Source organism: Gorilla gorilla, chromosome 13, assembly GCF_029281585.2.
Source record: "Gorilla gorilla gorilla isolate KB3781 chromosome 13, NHGRI_mGorGor1-v2.1_pri, whole genome shotgun sequence".
Classification (NCBI taxonomy): domain Eukaryota; kingdom Metazoa; phylum Chordata; class Mammalia; order Primates; family Hominidae; genus Gorilla; species Gorilla gorilla.
In genome coordinates, this window is record NC_073237.2 from 45,096,236 (window position 1) to 45,113,262 (window position 17,027).

Sequence of the window (17,027 nt, forward strand, 5' to 3'; positions counted from 1 at the left end):
AGCATTTAACCTGCCTTTCCACTATAAATTTTATCTTTTGAAAATCTAACAGAGACATAGGGAAATTTCTGTTTATGTATTCCTTATTATAAGGAAGAAATGACAGAATGAGACCATTATCATTTTATAGCTCCTAATGAATTACTTTATCTAGGCATTAAGGCATTAATAGCTATTAATGTTTATGTCTCCTGCTGGGAGGAACATACCACCACTGATGAAATCGTCTTACAAAAATAAACAAGCAAATGAACACTAACACAAAAACCCCAAATCTGATCAAGGTTCTGGACACAAATTCCAACTTTTATCGTTGCAATCAGCAAAATCTGGATTATGGAAAACTGTACTCTAACCAGTTTTATCAACAAATAAATTGCAAGAGGAAAAGAGTCTACAGATTCAAAAAGACTAAAAACCATATCAACCAAGTGCAATACACTGACTTTATTTGATCCTGATTCCTCAAACTACAACCCACACATACACAAGCACACATATGCATTTGACATTTTTGAGACAATCAGAAATTTGAACAGACTAAATAACTTGATACTATTATTTGGGGTTTTTTTTGTATGATAAAAGCAGTGTAATTATATTTTTCTAAAGTCCTCATCATTCAGGGATACATACTGAAATATTTACTAACAGAATATGTGATGTTTGAAATTTGCTTCAAAATAATCTCAAAAAGAGAGAACTGAATGAGAATATACATAAAAGAAGAATGCCACAAACTGAAAATAACTGAAGCTAGATGATGGGGGACTCATTATACTGTTTCTTTTTGTACATATTTGAAATTCTCCACAATAAAAAGTTATTTGTTTATGGAAAAACTCTATCACTTTTCATGTAATTAAAATAAGTCCACTACAGAAGAATTTATAATGTTCTACTATATACTTAGGTGTGTATGCAGTATAATTACAATGTTGTTGTTGTTACATACCACAACTTCCTGCAGACTATTTGGAAGACTAACTGTTGAGATGCCATGAAACGGTCGCTGGGTAAAGTCAATATTCTGCAATGGGCCTCCAACACTGTGACTTCGAGTCAAAGACACATTTCGCTTTGATAAACTATTAGGCACAGATGAAATTTTCATAGTTTGGACATCTCCACTGGCTCTCTTTATTTCATCACTTAAAAATAAATATAGAAGAAATGCTATGTTCATGTTGAAAAACAGTCTAAATCTGTAGAGCTAGAGTATTTTCTACAATGGACCTTGAGTCTACTAAATATATCTAAGAAGAATCAGCACCACCTTGTAAGAATTGCATTTCCTTCAAGCATTTTTGTAAAACTGGTCAGAAAACAGGATGGAGTAGATGGTTCTGGTGAGGGGTGGGAAGATGACATATTGTAGATATACAGGTATTATTTTAAAAAGACAAAGTACCCATTCAGTTGCTTTACTCAAATATTATTTCATCTTTATTAAACAAAATTACCTAGAAGTATGCTATATGCAAATAAGTACAATAAAGACACTGACAAGTATTTAATCTCTACTAGGCCACGATCCACCTAAGGAGAGAGACCCAGTCATATTTACTTTTTTATTTTTAGAGCTTAGCATAATATTTAGCATACAATAGAGTCTCAATAAATGTTTGATTCAATTAGTATTTAAGGGCCAAGTGTACATTTCACAGAAAGAGAACATTTTGCCTCTGGGAACTGGCAATGACTATATTAAAAGGGAAATATTTTACTGTTGAGAAGTTCATTTTGTAAAAGACAACTGTAAAATATTAAACTTAGTTCAAAATGGTTTATCATCAGATTCATTCATTAGCTCGTTAAACACTATGTGGTAATAATAAGTTAAGATGTACTCTTAAATGCCAGAACTTATGCCTGTATGAGTCAGGCTGTCTTTAGAGACAGAATTTTTACAGGGGTACCCCATTTATTACTACATAAAGAGGTCTCTGTACCCTTTGATACCTTGGTTCAACTGCAGAGCCTGTTTCTTCAGTTATGATCTGGTTATGTTTTGGGAAGTCCATAAAGTTGATCAAGTCAGGTTCTGCTAAACTGGATACAGGTTTGTGCTCCAAGGATTCATTTGCCAATGGAATGCTTCCACTTTGTAAACTGTCACCAGAGGTACTTGGTTTCAGGAAAAAGCTACATAAGGAAAAGGGGGGAAAAAAGAGCCTTTAAAAATCCTCAAGTTTTCTAAAATTCTATCACATTTAGAATCATTTTATTGCTAAAGCAGTCATTAATAAAATTATATATAATCCAGAAAGAAAACACTGCCTATTTCCAATACACACTCTTTCTCTCTCTCTCTCTCTCTCTCACACACATTCCTGCTCTCATTTTCTCTTCCCCTCCTATCCTAAACTTTTCAAATACAAGGTTGGAAATGGTCCAATAAATGATATTCCAATTGTTGAGAACCACTAAAGAAAACTGTGAGGGAAGAGGGAAAGCAAAATATTTTATTAATTTCCTGAGTTAAAAAAAAAAATAAAGAGCTGCAGTAGCAGCATTTTAAGATATATTAACCTATAATTACTTATAATGTCTTTTATCACTTAAAAATCTCCATCTTGTTTCTAGTCATTTCTTCTCTGTTCATTGTTTTATTTACATCTTATCTCTCTCCTTCTCTCTTTGGGTGGGACTCGAGGAGGGAAGGGCCTTGCAAGGAACATTTAGAGAATTTTCTGAGGTAATGGTAATGTTTTCTAAGGGTTTAATTTGCACAAATGCATGCATTTATTCTTCAAATGGTATGTTTAAGATTTGTACATTTTGCTGTATATCAATTTATCTCAAAATAAAAAAATTGTCAATAAATACTGAACTCTAGTTAATGATATGCATATCAAAGTCTTTGGGGGAGAAATGTATTAATATCTCTATCTTACCTTCAAATGAATAAAAATTTAAGATAGATTGGTGGAGAGACAGATAGGTGATAGACTAAGTATAGTAAAGTGTAAATTGAAGGACGCAGGGGTAGATATTTGCGTGCTCATTGAAAAAAAACCTTTAAAATTTGTTGTAAGCTTGAAATTTTCTATAACAACATATTCAGGGGACAGACTTAATAATGCTCCTTTATACCCAATTTGAAAAATATAAAATAAAATGCTTGTCACGATAGCTTAAAAACACAATTAACTCAAAAAGTATAGGACTTATGGAGAATAATTTAAACCTGTGTTAAAGGACATAAAAGAAGATCTGAAAAAAAATACAGAGATATACCAGGCTCACAGATAAGATAATAATAATAGAAAAGTCAATTTTCCTCACATTAATCTATAAATCTCAAAGAAAACTCTAGTTGGATTTTTTTTGAGGACCTCAAACTTATTCTAAGAATTCACAGGAAAGAGCAAGCATACAAAAAATAATAACAATACAATCCAAGAGTGGGAACTCACCCTACTAACCAGAGATACAACACAAGGACCAAGTGATGAAAACAACATGGCATTAAGAAAAACAGCAAGAAAATGCAGAACCAAGTGAGGTATACATGGGAACTGAAATATGATAAAGGTGACACCACATATCAGTGAGCAAAGGATAGGTTATTTAGTGGATAATATTGGGATAACTGGATTGTTACATGGAGGAAAAATAAAAGCTGGATCTCTACCATCATATATAAAAAGTAGAATAAAGATATATTAAAGACCTAAACATCAAAAGTAAAATATAAGCAAAAATGTTCAAGGATAAAAATTTCAGGTCCTAGGGATAGGGAACAACTTTAAAAACAAGATTCCAAAAGCACAAATTGCAAGGTAAAAAATTAATGGATGATATCAAAATTAATGCTTTCAAGTAATTAATATCAATAATATTCAAGTCAGATCAACAAGAAAAAGAAAGATCAATAGAAAAATAGGCAATGAACGGCCAGGCACGGTGGCTGACGCCTGTAATCCCGGCACTTTGGGAGACCAAGGTGGGCGGATCACAAGGTCATGAGATCGAGACCATCCTGGCTAACATGGTGAAACCCTGTCTCTACCAAAAATACAAAAAAATTAGCTGGGCGTGGTGGTGGGTGCCTGTAGTCCCAGCTACTTGGGAGGCTGAGGCAGGAGGATGGCATGAACCTGGGAGGTGGAGCTTGCAGTGAGCCGAGATCGCGCCACTGTACTCCAGCCTGGGTGACAGAGCAAGACTCCATCTCAAAAAAAAAAAAAACAAACAGCCAAAAAAGAAAAAAAAAAAATAGGCAATGAACATAAGCAACCAATTCATAGAAAATGCTAGAGCAGGCCAGGTGCAGTGGCTCACGCCTGTAATCCCAGCACTTTGGGAGGCCAAGGTGGGTGGATCATCTGAGATCAGGAGTTCGAGACCAGCCTGGCTAACATGGCGAAACCCCATCTCTACAAAAATTACAAAAATTAGCTGGGCATGGTGGTGGGCACTCCCAGCTACTCGGGAGGCTAAGACAGGAGAATCGCTTCAACCTGGGAGGCAGACATTGTAGGCCAAGATCGTGCCATTGGACTCCAGCCTGGGCGACTTGCAAGAGTGAAACTCTGTCTCCAAAAAAAAAAAAAAAAAAGGCTAGAATAACAAGTAATGAAGAGACACTCAAATTTGTCAGTATCAAGAGAAATTCAAACAATGCCAAAATTTAAAAAGTGATAATACCAAATGCTGGTAAGGCTATATAGAAATGAGAATTCTTGGGTACTACTTGTGGGAGTGCAGCCGTCTAGGAAGCAATATTTGTGTTTACTAAAATCATGTATGAAAATGATCTTACTCCAAGGATTATTGTTTTCTTAGAGAAACTACTTCACAAGTCCAAAAGGGGACATGTATTTTGCAGTGCACTGCATTACTACCGTGGTGTTTGTAGTAACAGAGAACTGAAAGTAACTGAAGTACCCAACACTAGAATAATGGATAAGTAGAAAGATATATTAACTTCCTGTAGAAGAAAAGGAATAAACTAGATGTACATATAGTAACCCAGATTTAAAATTGAGTAATAAAAAGAAATAAATTTAGATATATATCACACTTAGCAGAGTCAGTGTCTTTGTAGAATAGGGGAATGAGGGTGGGAATGAGGAAAGGAGGATAAACACGAGAGGGCCCTTGCACACTCCAAAGATGATAGTGTGTCAGGAATTAAAGAGTATGATTTGACTTAGCTCCACCTTTGAAGCTAAAAGAAAAAACAGAGAAGAAACACCTCTACAATTAAATGGTGTGATTTCAGCTCACTGCAACCTTCGCCTCCTGGGTTCAAACCATTTTCCTGCCTCAGCCTCCTGGTTGCTGGGACTACAGGCATGTGCCATGGTGTCGGGCTAACCTTTTTTTTATTTTTTTGTAGAGATGGGGTTTTGCCATGTTGCCCAGGCTGGTCTCGAACTCCTGACCTCAAGTGATCTGCCTGCCTCGGCCTCCCAAAGTACTGGGATTACAGGCATGAGCCATCATGCCCAGCCTAAATGTTTTTTGTTGTTTTTTCTGAGACAGAGTCTCGCTCTGTCACCCAGACTGGAGTTCAGTGGTGCAATCTCAGCTCACTGCAACCTCCACCTCCCAGGTTCAAGCAATTCTCCTGCCTCAGCCTCCCGGGTGCCTGGGACTATAGGCGCACGCCGCCACACCTGGCTAATCTTTTCTATTTTAGTAGAGACGGGGTTTCACTGTGTTGCCCAGGCTGGTCTCGAACTCCTGAGCTCAGGCAATCCACCTGCCTGGGCCTCCCAAAGTGCTAGGATTAAGGTGTGAGCCACCACACCTGGCAATGTATTTTTTTTAAAGCAGCTAAAGGCAGGAAATAAAAAGTTCAATTTGTTCCATAAAATGAATGGAATATTAAGTATAATTACCTAGGTCAGCACAGAGTTACCAAACTCTCAATTATTTAATGTATAATTATAGATCAGCTAGTCTCATATCTATTGCCTAGAATTTGGTCATTTCACTGCACAGAATACTACTAGGAAGTGCAAGTGACAAGAGAAGAGTTGAAGCCTTTTTTTCCCCTTTGTTTCTTCTAAAATATATACTCACTGCAGCTTCAAACTCCTGGGCTCACCCGATCCTCCTGTGTCAGCCTTCCTAGTAACTGCTACCACAGGTGCACACTACCATGCCCAGCTAATTTAAAAAAATCTTTTGTAGAGACAGGGTCTTGCCATGTTGCCCAGGCTGGTCTTGAACTCCTGACCTCAAGCAATCCTCCCACCTGGGCCTCGCAAAGTATTGAGATTACAGCATGAGCCACGGAGCCCGGCTGATAATCCTACTTTAAATAAAATGGAAAAGTAGACTCCCACATTACTAGTATTTGCTACTCAAATACTGAAGGTGAAGGACAGACAGGAAGGCAGACCTGGAGCATACCAGGAATATTTCACTTTTCTCCCAGAAGTCGTGTTTTTTGAGGGTACTTACTTCTTGAGAGAGCTTTTATAAGACTAACCTTGCAGAACCTCTCAAATCTTTGAATTCTATATTGAGAAGAGGCAAGAAGTTGCTTTTACAGAATGGACAAGCTGTATTCAAATTTGAGTCATCTGCTGTCCATCCAGCCATAATTTCTTCATCATAAACTAAAGCTCCACAAGCTCTACACTGTGAACAACTGGACATCAAAACCTAAAAACAGAAAAATGCAGACACTGAGAACGTTTAATAAAAATTAATCTTAACAGGAATTCTCTTGAGATAATGGGATTTTATTTATTCTACTGATCAAATTTGGAATTATTAATAACAGTTCTTTTATTTCACAGGTAAACTACCAGTTCAATGTCTTACTTACATAAGACATCAAGCAAATTCAACAAAATGACTTATTTTATTATACTGTCCACAAGGGTATCATAGAATCCTGTTAAATGCCATTCTGAAATAAAAATATGCTTACAGCTACTTTATCATGAACTGAATATAGAACTTTTACCTCCATTGCACAATTCTGATAGATGCTAGACATGCTGGTATTTTGAGAAGAACCATGATCTGATTTTTCAAAGTCTTGCCCTTTCATGCCTCTTGGAAATGGAACTTCACCTACAAAGGAATAAACATCGTAATACCTTATGTAAGGAATGTCCTTGTTTTTTGAAAATGCATGCCAAAGTATTTAGGGGGGACATAGAATAAAGTCTGCAACTGTTTTTCAAGTGGCTCAGTATAAAAATGTATGCATACATAGAAAGAGATAAAGTTAACAATAGTTAATTAAATTTAGGTGGAAAATACATGATTGTTCATTAAACGATTCTTTCAACTTTCAGGACATTTGAAATTTTTTTTTCTTTTTTTTTAGATGGAGTCTCGCTCTGCTGCCTAGGCTAGAGTGCAGTGGTACAATCTCGGCTCACTGCAACCTCCGCCTCCCGGGTTCAAGTGATTCTCCTGCCTCCGCCTCCCAAGTAGCTGGGATTACAGGCGCACGCTGCCACGCCTGGCTAATTTTTTTTGTATTTTAGTAGAGACGGTTTCACTGTGTTGCCCAGGCTGGTCTCGAACTCCTGAGCTCAGGCAATCCACCCGCCTCGCCTCCCGAAGTGCTAGGATTACAGGCATGAGCCACTGTGTCCGGTTTGGACATTTAAAATTTTTACAGTAAAAAGTCAGAGAAAAAGAACCGAATTATAATTTTAAAAAGTAACATGGAGTAAGAAACTTCAATGACACATCCTAGTGATTCTCCAACTCTGGTATACATCGGATTCACCCAGAGAACTGCTTAAAAATACACATTCCCAAGGCCCCATCTCACAAATTCAGTCTCAGAAGTTTTAGCGTTAGGCTTGGACATTTGCATTTATTTTGAAACAGATTTCCCAGATTATTCTGATGCATGCCAAAGTTTGAGAACTAATGATATAATCCGTGAATATATACAACTAAAAACAAAGGCAGTAGGTGACCACAGTAGTTATAAATCATACAAGATCAGAAGAGATCATAAGGCGGCTAGTATTAAAAATCTCTCAATCATTTCAACAAATGGGGCTTATTGAGCGGGGAGTTACAGGCATCTAAATTAAAATAAGCAAAGACAGGCCAGGCGCTGTGGCTCACGCTTGTAATCCCAGCACTTTGGGAGGCCGAGAGAGGCAGATTGCTTGAGCCCAGGAGTTCGAGACCAGCCTGGGCAACATAACAAAACCCCGTCTCTTAAATTAAAAAAAAAAGCAAAAACTATTATAAAGCAAATGAAGAAAGGATAATCCTTCCCCATACCTGTTGGATAATGCAGTTTTCCTACATCTCCACTACTGCTGCTACTGCCAAGACTTGTGTTGCTCTGGGTAAGTTCACTGGGGACCAACCCTGAGATACTTGTGTTAGGCGATATATTCTCCCCCAAAATATGGTCTTCTAGGCCAGCTGGGAAGCTGTAGTCTCTATTAGTTTCTTCCTTTAATTGAAAAAAAAAAAAATTCCACATACATAAATAATACCTTCTCCAGTGGGATTATATCCACTCTACCCTTTTCAAAATTAAACTCTATAATCCTTAAACAAATCATCATCCCCACATTTTTCAAAACCATGAAATCTCCTCACTATTATTTCACTTCCACACTCTAAGACATTCAAGCCATAAGCAACAATACTTTAAGAAAGATCATGGTGTGCCTCAGGTGTATGTGGGAGGTCTGGGTGTCTCTCAACATTGAATCTTATAAAATAACAGAATTCTAGAGAGCTCACTGTCTCCAATGGAATCAGGAATCCCAGTACAAGTAGAGTGGGGGTTTTTGAATCAGACAGCCAGATTGTGACCTTGTTCTCCACCATTTATTAGATATGTAACCTTACAGAAATTACTAAACTTCTTTAACTTTTAATTATGTAATCTGAAAATATGGATAATATGAGTTGTTTCAAATAAAGCTGCTGTGATAATTTCGGCTGGGAATCTGAATGTTCAGAATAACAAATATCAATATTAGAGCCAAGAAACATGAATAAAGTTTCAAACACTGTAGTTCTTAACTACATAAGTGATTGTTGAAGCTTTAGGTAGAAAACATTTCAACAATCAGGTTTTTTTGCTTTAAAAATGGAAGATTTGTGTCTTCCTTGTTATAAAACCATGTTACATGATTTTTAAAAATTAAATACAGATAAGCAAAACAAGGAATGAAAAATGCTTATGATATCAACAGTCAGAGAATATAATCAAAATCTTGATATATATCTTTCTAGTCATTTAAAACATACATATAAAATCATATAAATCTTTACAAATTGGAATATTGTTTTTCACCTGTACTTCTTATGTAATTATTTTAATGTCATTAAATTTTCTTCTAATTATTTAAACACCTGTGAACTAATCTGTTTTACTGATATACTATTATGTATTTACTAACTCCCCTGTTGCTTAAACATTCAAAATGCTTCAATCTTATATAAATTACATTGGTAAATTCCTCTATTTTTACATATACCTCTAATTAATTCCTTAAACTCAGGATGAAAGTTAAAAACATTTTATAGACTTTTCATTCATTCCTTCATTTGTAAATATTTATTAGGTATCTCCTATTTGCCTTTTGCCAGGTACTGCTTACTGGTGCCAGGGATGTAACAACGAAAAGACAAGACAAGATCCACAGTGACTTGGAATTTACAGTGTCACATATTCCAAGTCCATAGATCCCGATCCCTGTGTAATGTACTTCTGTTTTTAACAGATAATTTTTGGGGAGGCAAGGAAGAAAGGGTCTCTATCACCCAGGCTGGAGTGCAGTGGTGTGATCTCGGCTCACTGCAACCGCTGCCTCCTGGGCTCAAGCTATCCTCCCACCTCACCTTCTGGAGTAGCTGAGACTACAGGTACATGACATCACGCCCAGCTAATTTTTGTATTTTTTTGTATAGATGGGGTTTCACCATGTTGCCCACGCTAGGCTCAAACTCCTGGGCTCAAGCAAATGCCCACTTCGACCTCTGAAAGTGCTGGGATTACAGGCATGAGTCCTCATAACCAACCTCAATAAAATTTCAAAAATAAAACAAAGGCCGGGTGCAGTGGCTCATGGCTGTAATCCCAGCACTTTGGGAGACCTAGGAACACTTGAGCCCAGGAGTCCAAGACCAGCTTGGGCAACATAGCAAGACCCTATCTCTACAAAAAATAAAATATTAGCAGTCATGGTGGGGCACGCCTGGAGTCCTAGCAATCAGGAGGCTGAGGCAGGAGGATTGCTTGAGCCCAGGGGGTCAAGGCTACAGTGAGCCATCCCTGTGCCACTGTATTCCAGCTTGGGTAACAGAGCAAGTGCCTGTCTCAAAAAATAAAATAAAATGATACACTTTTTTTTCTTTTTTATCATAATGCCAGATTAAGACAGTTTGGAAGCTATTTTATTTCGCCTTCCCTTGACTGACCTCGTAAGCTCTTTAAATACAAAATAGTTAATTTATAATGTTCAATACTATACTTTTAATTCAATTATTATTTTGTCTATAAAGTATTCCTTCAAATGGTATAAAAGTCTTATACGTCTAATTTCTTTTCCAATGTCTCTAATTCCAATTTAGACCTTTTACGATCTGAAATTGATTATATTACCTTGAAAGTACATGATGCTTTAAGCTTCCAAGCCATTTCACATTATTCTTTCAGATATACTCTTCTGACACTCTTCTTACAGCTTTAACCCCAAATGTCAAATTTATCCTTCAAATCCTAAATTAGATATCACCTGCTTTGCTTTTTTTCTGGATAGCCCCCAACCTGAACCTCTTTTCATATATTGCTCTTTGGTATCTTCTCCTGAGATATTGCTTCTAAGCTAAGAGCATGGACTCTAGAGCCAATCTCTCTGACTTCAAATCATAGTTCTACTATTCCCTAGTTGTATCATCTTGAGAAGCTAATTAGCCTCTCTGAGTTTCAAATATCATCTACAAAATCAGGATAACAACAGTACCACCCTCATGGGGTTGCTGTGAAAATTAAACAAATACCTATGTTTGTATATATTCATATATAAAACCAGACATATAGCTTATAACAGTACCTAGGACATACTGTTAAATAACGAGAGCAAACATTATACATATCTGCCTTATCTACTAAAGTACTCAAATACTATACAATTTCATACAAGGTGAAATTTCAATTTTTTTCTGTAAAACAAGCAAAACTTACCCACTTTTGTTTTTACCAAAAGATCTAATGATTAACTCTATATATAACGTTTTTTTAAAGACAATTATTTTTGCCATGTGGTATGAAATCCATGGATTAAGCTGCAGCTTGACTTCATATGTATTAAGGAGATTGCATAGGTAAAAATTATTTTAAAAGTGAATGCTACACAAATATAACATGGCATTTTTATTAACTTCAAACACTAATCATTAGAGCTTTCAAAGAAATAAATAATGTTTTAGTTTAGACTAGTGTATGGAATTATAAAATGGTCCCAATATTCTATTTCTACATTATTAACTTCCTTACATAAATGGTTCAAGTTACTTCAAGAAAGAAACCAAATATGCATAGTTTTTAAATATGAAAACCAAAGTTACCAGAACTGTCTTAATAATCCTTCACATATTTTTAAAAAGATATACAAACATTCCATATCAGATAGACTACACAAAATAGACTAGAGATAGACTATTCTATATTAGATAGACTATGCAAAATATAAAAACCAAAGTTACCAGAAATCAGCCAGGCATGGTGGCTCATGCCTGTAATCCCAGCACTTTGGGAGGCTGATGCAGTTGGATCACCTGAGGTCAGGAGTTCAAGACCAGCCTGGCCAACATGGTGAAACCTCATCTCTACTAAAAATACAAAAATTAGCCGGGCATGGTGGCACACCCCTATAGACCCAGCTACTCAGGCAAGAGAATCGCTCAAACCTGGGAGGCAGAGGTTGCAGACAGCCAAGATCATGCCACTGCACTCCAGCCTGGGCACAGAAATCTCTTAATAAGAATACATATATTTCTAGAAAGATACTAAAAACACTCCAATAGCAGACAGACTACACACATAAAGCTTTCTTACCTCATCATCTGAGTAGCTGTAGGCAGACGCAACAGCTACCCACATCTTACTGGCTACTGTCGCTGCTTGTTTCATACCAGATTTCAGGACATCTATCTTGGGCCCTGAGAGTATATTATCCAGCTTTAGCCCTGACAAAGAATTGACTACAGAACCCAACGAGCCATGTGGCGAAGAACGCACCAGTGCTGACAAAGAAGTTGAACGTTCTTTATGAGTTCGAGAGGGGGGATGCTGCTTGAAACGCCCAGTAAAAGTTTTAGACCTGGACACTGCAGGTGAGCTCTTTTCACTTTCAGGATTTTCCTGTGCTGGTGAACCATGATCTAAAGGTAGGCTTGATCTCCTCTCTAGAGCATGAATAAATGCAGTAGTCATGCCAGACTCTCTGTTTTCCTCTTTGTGTAATTCCATACTAGAAGATTTACTACCTAGGGGACTTTTTAGGTTCATATAGCTTTCTATTTCATCAGCCAGATTACGTGCAATAACTGGAGAAAACAACTTATCTTCAGAATCAGGAGTTTTTCCTCCTGTACATTCAGTGGCTAAAAGAGACAAAGGATCTAGTCCAGTTTCAACATCTTCCCTCTCAACCACCTTAGCAATACCATATAAACTACTTCTCTTATTCCTCAGATCTTTGGATACTGTTTTCAAGTCTCTGGACTGATTACTGTTACTATCACTTAGTAGACTCTCATATGTATCTACTGTTGCAGTAGTTTTAGGTACATCATCAACCACAGGCTCAAGGAGTTCTTGGCTTTCCTCAAGCATCTCTGGCACCGGAGATGATCTGTGCTCAGGATTCCAAGTGCTTTCAGACATACAAGTCCTACTATCAGGTAGGTGGCAGCTAACATTCTCAAAGCTATGGGTTCTTGCAATATGAAGTAGAGAAGTCTTAGGACATGTCAATGCTGCTGTGAGAATCTTGGCATCTGCTCCCATCATGATAGCCATTTCACTTGAATTCGAATCCAAACTACTCTTCTTAAGCAACATTCCTGCTCGACTTTCAGAACTAAAACTACAACTCCTCTCAGGAAAATGCTTTTGTCTTTTTTCTCCTCTATCACCATTCTTCTTGAGATTAGTAGCTTCGCCAAAGACTGCATCTTCAACTGGATCTTGAGTAGAAAACAGCACATTTGATATACTACCTAAAAGGGAAAGGAAAATATTAACAATGAACCTATTTTCCAAGTTAACTTTTATTAAAATGTTTATTGTTTTCCTGATTATGAATGTGACATATACTCAGAATAAAAGATCCAGAAAATTTAGAGGCCATAAAGAAAGTATAAAAAAAAGTGCACTGGAAAAGCTATTTAAAACTTGCCTCCCAGGGGCATTTTAATGTATAACCTGTCTTTCATCCTATATTTATATAAACACCCATTTAAAAAAACAAATCATGCAACATATGATAGATGGATATACCTGTGTTCTTCACTAAAATACAGAAAAAGAAAGAATCTCTTCCATCTTAGTTTTGTATCCAATTCAACAAATACTTGCCAGTAATCTACTCTGCAAAAAGCAAATTTGTAATCTTATAGGAATTGTATATTTGCTATACTCAAAGTCTTACTGCTGTAAAGTAAAATAATCCGGAATGGAATGCTTAGCACTGGCAAATTCTAAGAAGGCTGATAAAATCTGAGTGGTTAAAAAATTATTCAGATATATCCATTTCTTCAACAAATACTAAACGTCTACTAGTAGCCACTATATGAGGTGCTAGGAATACAAAGGCAAATAAAACAGACATAATCCCAGCCTTCACAGAAGTCAGTCTTATTTGATCAGGTAGAGAAAAAATATGCTAATGGCCATAGCAGCTTCCCCCAGCTTTGGAAAAAGAAAGCAGTCTTTTACTCTTGGCTACCATGCAATTTGTTTCACTCCAAGACCAAAAGCTATTATTTCCTATTCGAATCATTATTAGAACTTAAGTCTACCTGTTATGGACTGAATGTTTGTGTCCCCCAAAATCCACATGCTAAAATCCTAACCCTCAGTGTGACAATATTAGGAGACAGGGCCTTTGAAAGATAATTTGATCATGAAAGTGGAACCCTGATGAATGGGATTAGAGCCCTTAAAGAAGGAGAGCTCTCTCCTTCTCTGCTGTACGAGGATACAATAAGTTAGCACTCTGCAACCTGGAAGAGGGCCCTCTGCAGAACTCACCATGCTAACCCTGGACTTTCCAGCCCCTAGAACTATAAGAAATAAATTTCTTTCTTTTCTTTCTTTCTTTTATTTTTTTTTTTAAGTTAGGGTTATGCCGGGCACGGTGGCTCACACCTGTAATCCCAGCACTTTGGGAGGCAGAGGCAGGCGGATCACCTGAGCTCAGGAGCTCAAGACCAGCCTGGGCAACATGGAGAAACCCTGTCTCCGCAAAAAAATAGAAAAATTAGCCAGATGTGGTGGCATTCGCCTGTAGTCCCAGCTACTTGGGGGTCTGAGGCGGGAGAATCCTCAATTGCCTGAGCCCAGGAAGTTGAGGCTGCAGTGAGCCATGACTGTGCCACTACACTCCAGCCTAGGCGACAGAGTGAGAGTCTGTCTCAAAAACAAACAAACAAAGTTAGGGTCTTGCTCTGTCACCTAGGGTGGAGAGTACAGTGGTGCAATCACGGCTCACTACAGCCTCAATCTCCTGGCCTCAAGCGATCTTTCCCTCCAGCCTGCCAAATTGCTGGGATTACAGGCATGAGCCACTGAGCCCGGCAGAAATAAATTTCTGTTGTTTATAAGTCACCTAGTCTGTGGAATTGTATAGCAGCCTGAGTTATTCATATTTAGGATTCTCATTTGTGTTTTTCTTTTCCTTTGTTTTCTTTTTTATCCATTGCTTTTTACTGTAGTCACATCATTTGTTTTGTTAAAAAGCATAACAATATCTGGGTGCTTCAAGGAAAAAAGCTGTCTTAGATAAGATCTTTCTTTTAAACTTCAAGATTGATTTCAAGGTTCTTTTTAATCTTTCAAGTTAGTACTAATAATCATAATTATATCAATTAATCAGAATGAGCATTTAGAGATATTCTTTTAAGCCTTCATGGGAATTAAACTAACCTATTTTACAACTCAAAATATGTACCTGCTTTGAAAGCTGTTCCCAATATTTGAGAAACAAATCTTTGCAAATATTATTGGTTCTCATAGTATTTCCAAGGAATTTAACGGCACATTTTATTCAATGTTTTTTAAAAAAATTTGCTATACTGACAAAAGCCCCATTATCCTCGCCCTTCGTTCTTAATATGAAAATAAGTTAAAAGGGAAGGAAACACAACAGTCTACAGACGATGTCCAGTACAATATTTTGAGAGGATTCTAAGCCTCTGACGAAGAAAACTCTTCCCTCCTTTTCCCCAGTATCTCTGCTATCAAGAGGTTGGGAAAATGGAATCTGCAATGTATATATCAATTATTTTCTCAAAAAATCTTTAGCACCACCTCTTGAGCACTACCCAAACAAGTAATGAGTGAAACTCGGAGTCACGGTAAATACAAAGAGAAAAGACTTTAAGAACAAGGAGTACTTTTACATTGGTTTAAGAAGCTGAACAAATTAATTTCTGTAAAGTCATACAATAGATACATTTTCAGACATGATAGTCAACTTTAGAAAAGTCAACTGCAGCTACCACTAATGAAGGGCAAAGGATGCAGGCCAATTTCATTGTCTTTTAAAATCATATACTTGGATATGCGCCATAAGAGTCTTGGGAGGCCTATATATATATAATGAAAGTAGAAAACTCAAATTCAAGGGAGTCATACACACAGAGTTATTTAGTACAAACACTTAATCACAAATAAAAAATGGCTTGGGGTACCTATAACAATGGCCAAAATCAAAGACCCACTGGCATATCTGTGTAGAGGGGAAATGACGTGAATCTTTTTCTTCCATTTCCCTTCAGTGATAGGAATTAGCCTGCCACTCATAAGCCCTCTGGAATTTGATCACATCACTGCCTGTTCATGATGCATACAGGAAGCCCTAAAAGTACACTTTCTCATTATCTATAATGAGAAAGAGTGGCCAAACGGTGGACAGGCACCACAACAGGAAAGGGTATTCCAAATAACAAACACACTAAATACTCCTTTTAAAAATCAAACACCTTTAAATAACAATATTTTCAATTTCTTTAGCCGATTTAGAGAATTCAAAAGTCCCTTCTGGCTCTTTAGCATGTTCATTACAATTAAGTCAAAAATTTAATGTCATTAAAGACACATATGAGTCTATAAAAGTATATTTTAAATATTTAATAACCAAAATGTAAAGACTCACCAGTGCTACTTTTCCTGCTGTTAATATCAAATATACCAGACGGAACTTTCACAATACTGCTGCCCCATGCAGGAGGTTCAGTAGGACTGTGAGGCTCTGGACTAGGTTGTGAATGTTTTGCCACAATAGCAGAGGCATCACACACCTCTGGAAAAAAATATTTGGATGTTATCATTCCTACTTTTGCCAATATTAAACAGAAACCATATATTGACTTTTAGATATTGTATGTATTTTTCTCCAACAGTCAGTGTGTCTATTTTACTTTAGACACAAAGTAAAATAGACTGTGTCTGGTTTACTTTATGCCATAAATGCTGCCAATATTAACTGAAATAAATGCTTTGTTTTAGCATTCAATAATCCTAACATAAATGTTCTTTAGTGAATCAATTAAGTCTCTGGCCTTCAGTTCTCCTTCTCATCACTTGGCAAATGGAGAGGGGCTTGTTTCTCCATAACTCTGGAGTATAAAATAAATAACATTAAAGAAAGTACACTTTTGTGATAGAGAACAGGAAGAGTGTCTTATTCCATAAGCCAAAATATTCCTCCATGTTTTCATAAAATGATTACAACAAATTATCTCTACCTTAATGAGTCCTATAAAAACCGGGAAAAACCACATAGACTTTTTTTTTTTTTGAGATGGAGTCTTGCTCTTGTCACCCAGGCTAGAGT

The 17,027-nt window shown here is 36.9% G+C and overlaps 1 protein-coding gene across 6 annotated transcripts in view; it reads right to left on the reverse strand.

The window, feature by feature from the left end:
• The window catches only part of DENND4C (DENN domain containing 4C), a 134,437-nt gene that overhangs the window by 16,815 nt on the left and 100,595 nt on the right, over positions 1 to 17,027 (reverse strand). For all 6 annotated transcript variants that reach the window (XM_004047844.5, XM_019033242.4, XM_055350646.2 and 3 more), the window contains 7 exons: positions 16,347 to 16,493; positions 12,023 to 13,188; positions 8,224 to 8,401; positions 6,932 to 7,041; positions 6,449 to 6,624; positions 1,963 to 2,145; positions 956 to 1,151 (listed from right to left, as the gene is read on the reverse strand). In XM_004047844.5, coding sequence (XP_004047892.2) covers positions 956 to 1,151; positions 1,963 to 2,145; positions 6,449 to 6,624; positions 6,932 to 7,041; positions 8,224 to 8,401; positions 12,023 to 13,188; positions 16,347 to 16,493 — 2,156 coding nt within the window. The remainder of the gene's footprint in view (positions 1 to 955; positions 1,152 to 1,962; positions 2,146 to 6,448; positions 6,625 to 6,931; positions 7,042 to 8,223; positions 8,402 to 12,022; positions 13,189 to 16,346; positions 16,494 to 17,027) is intronic.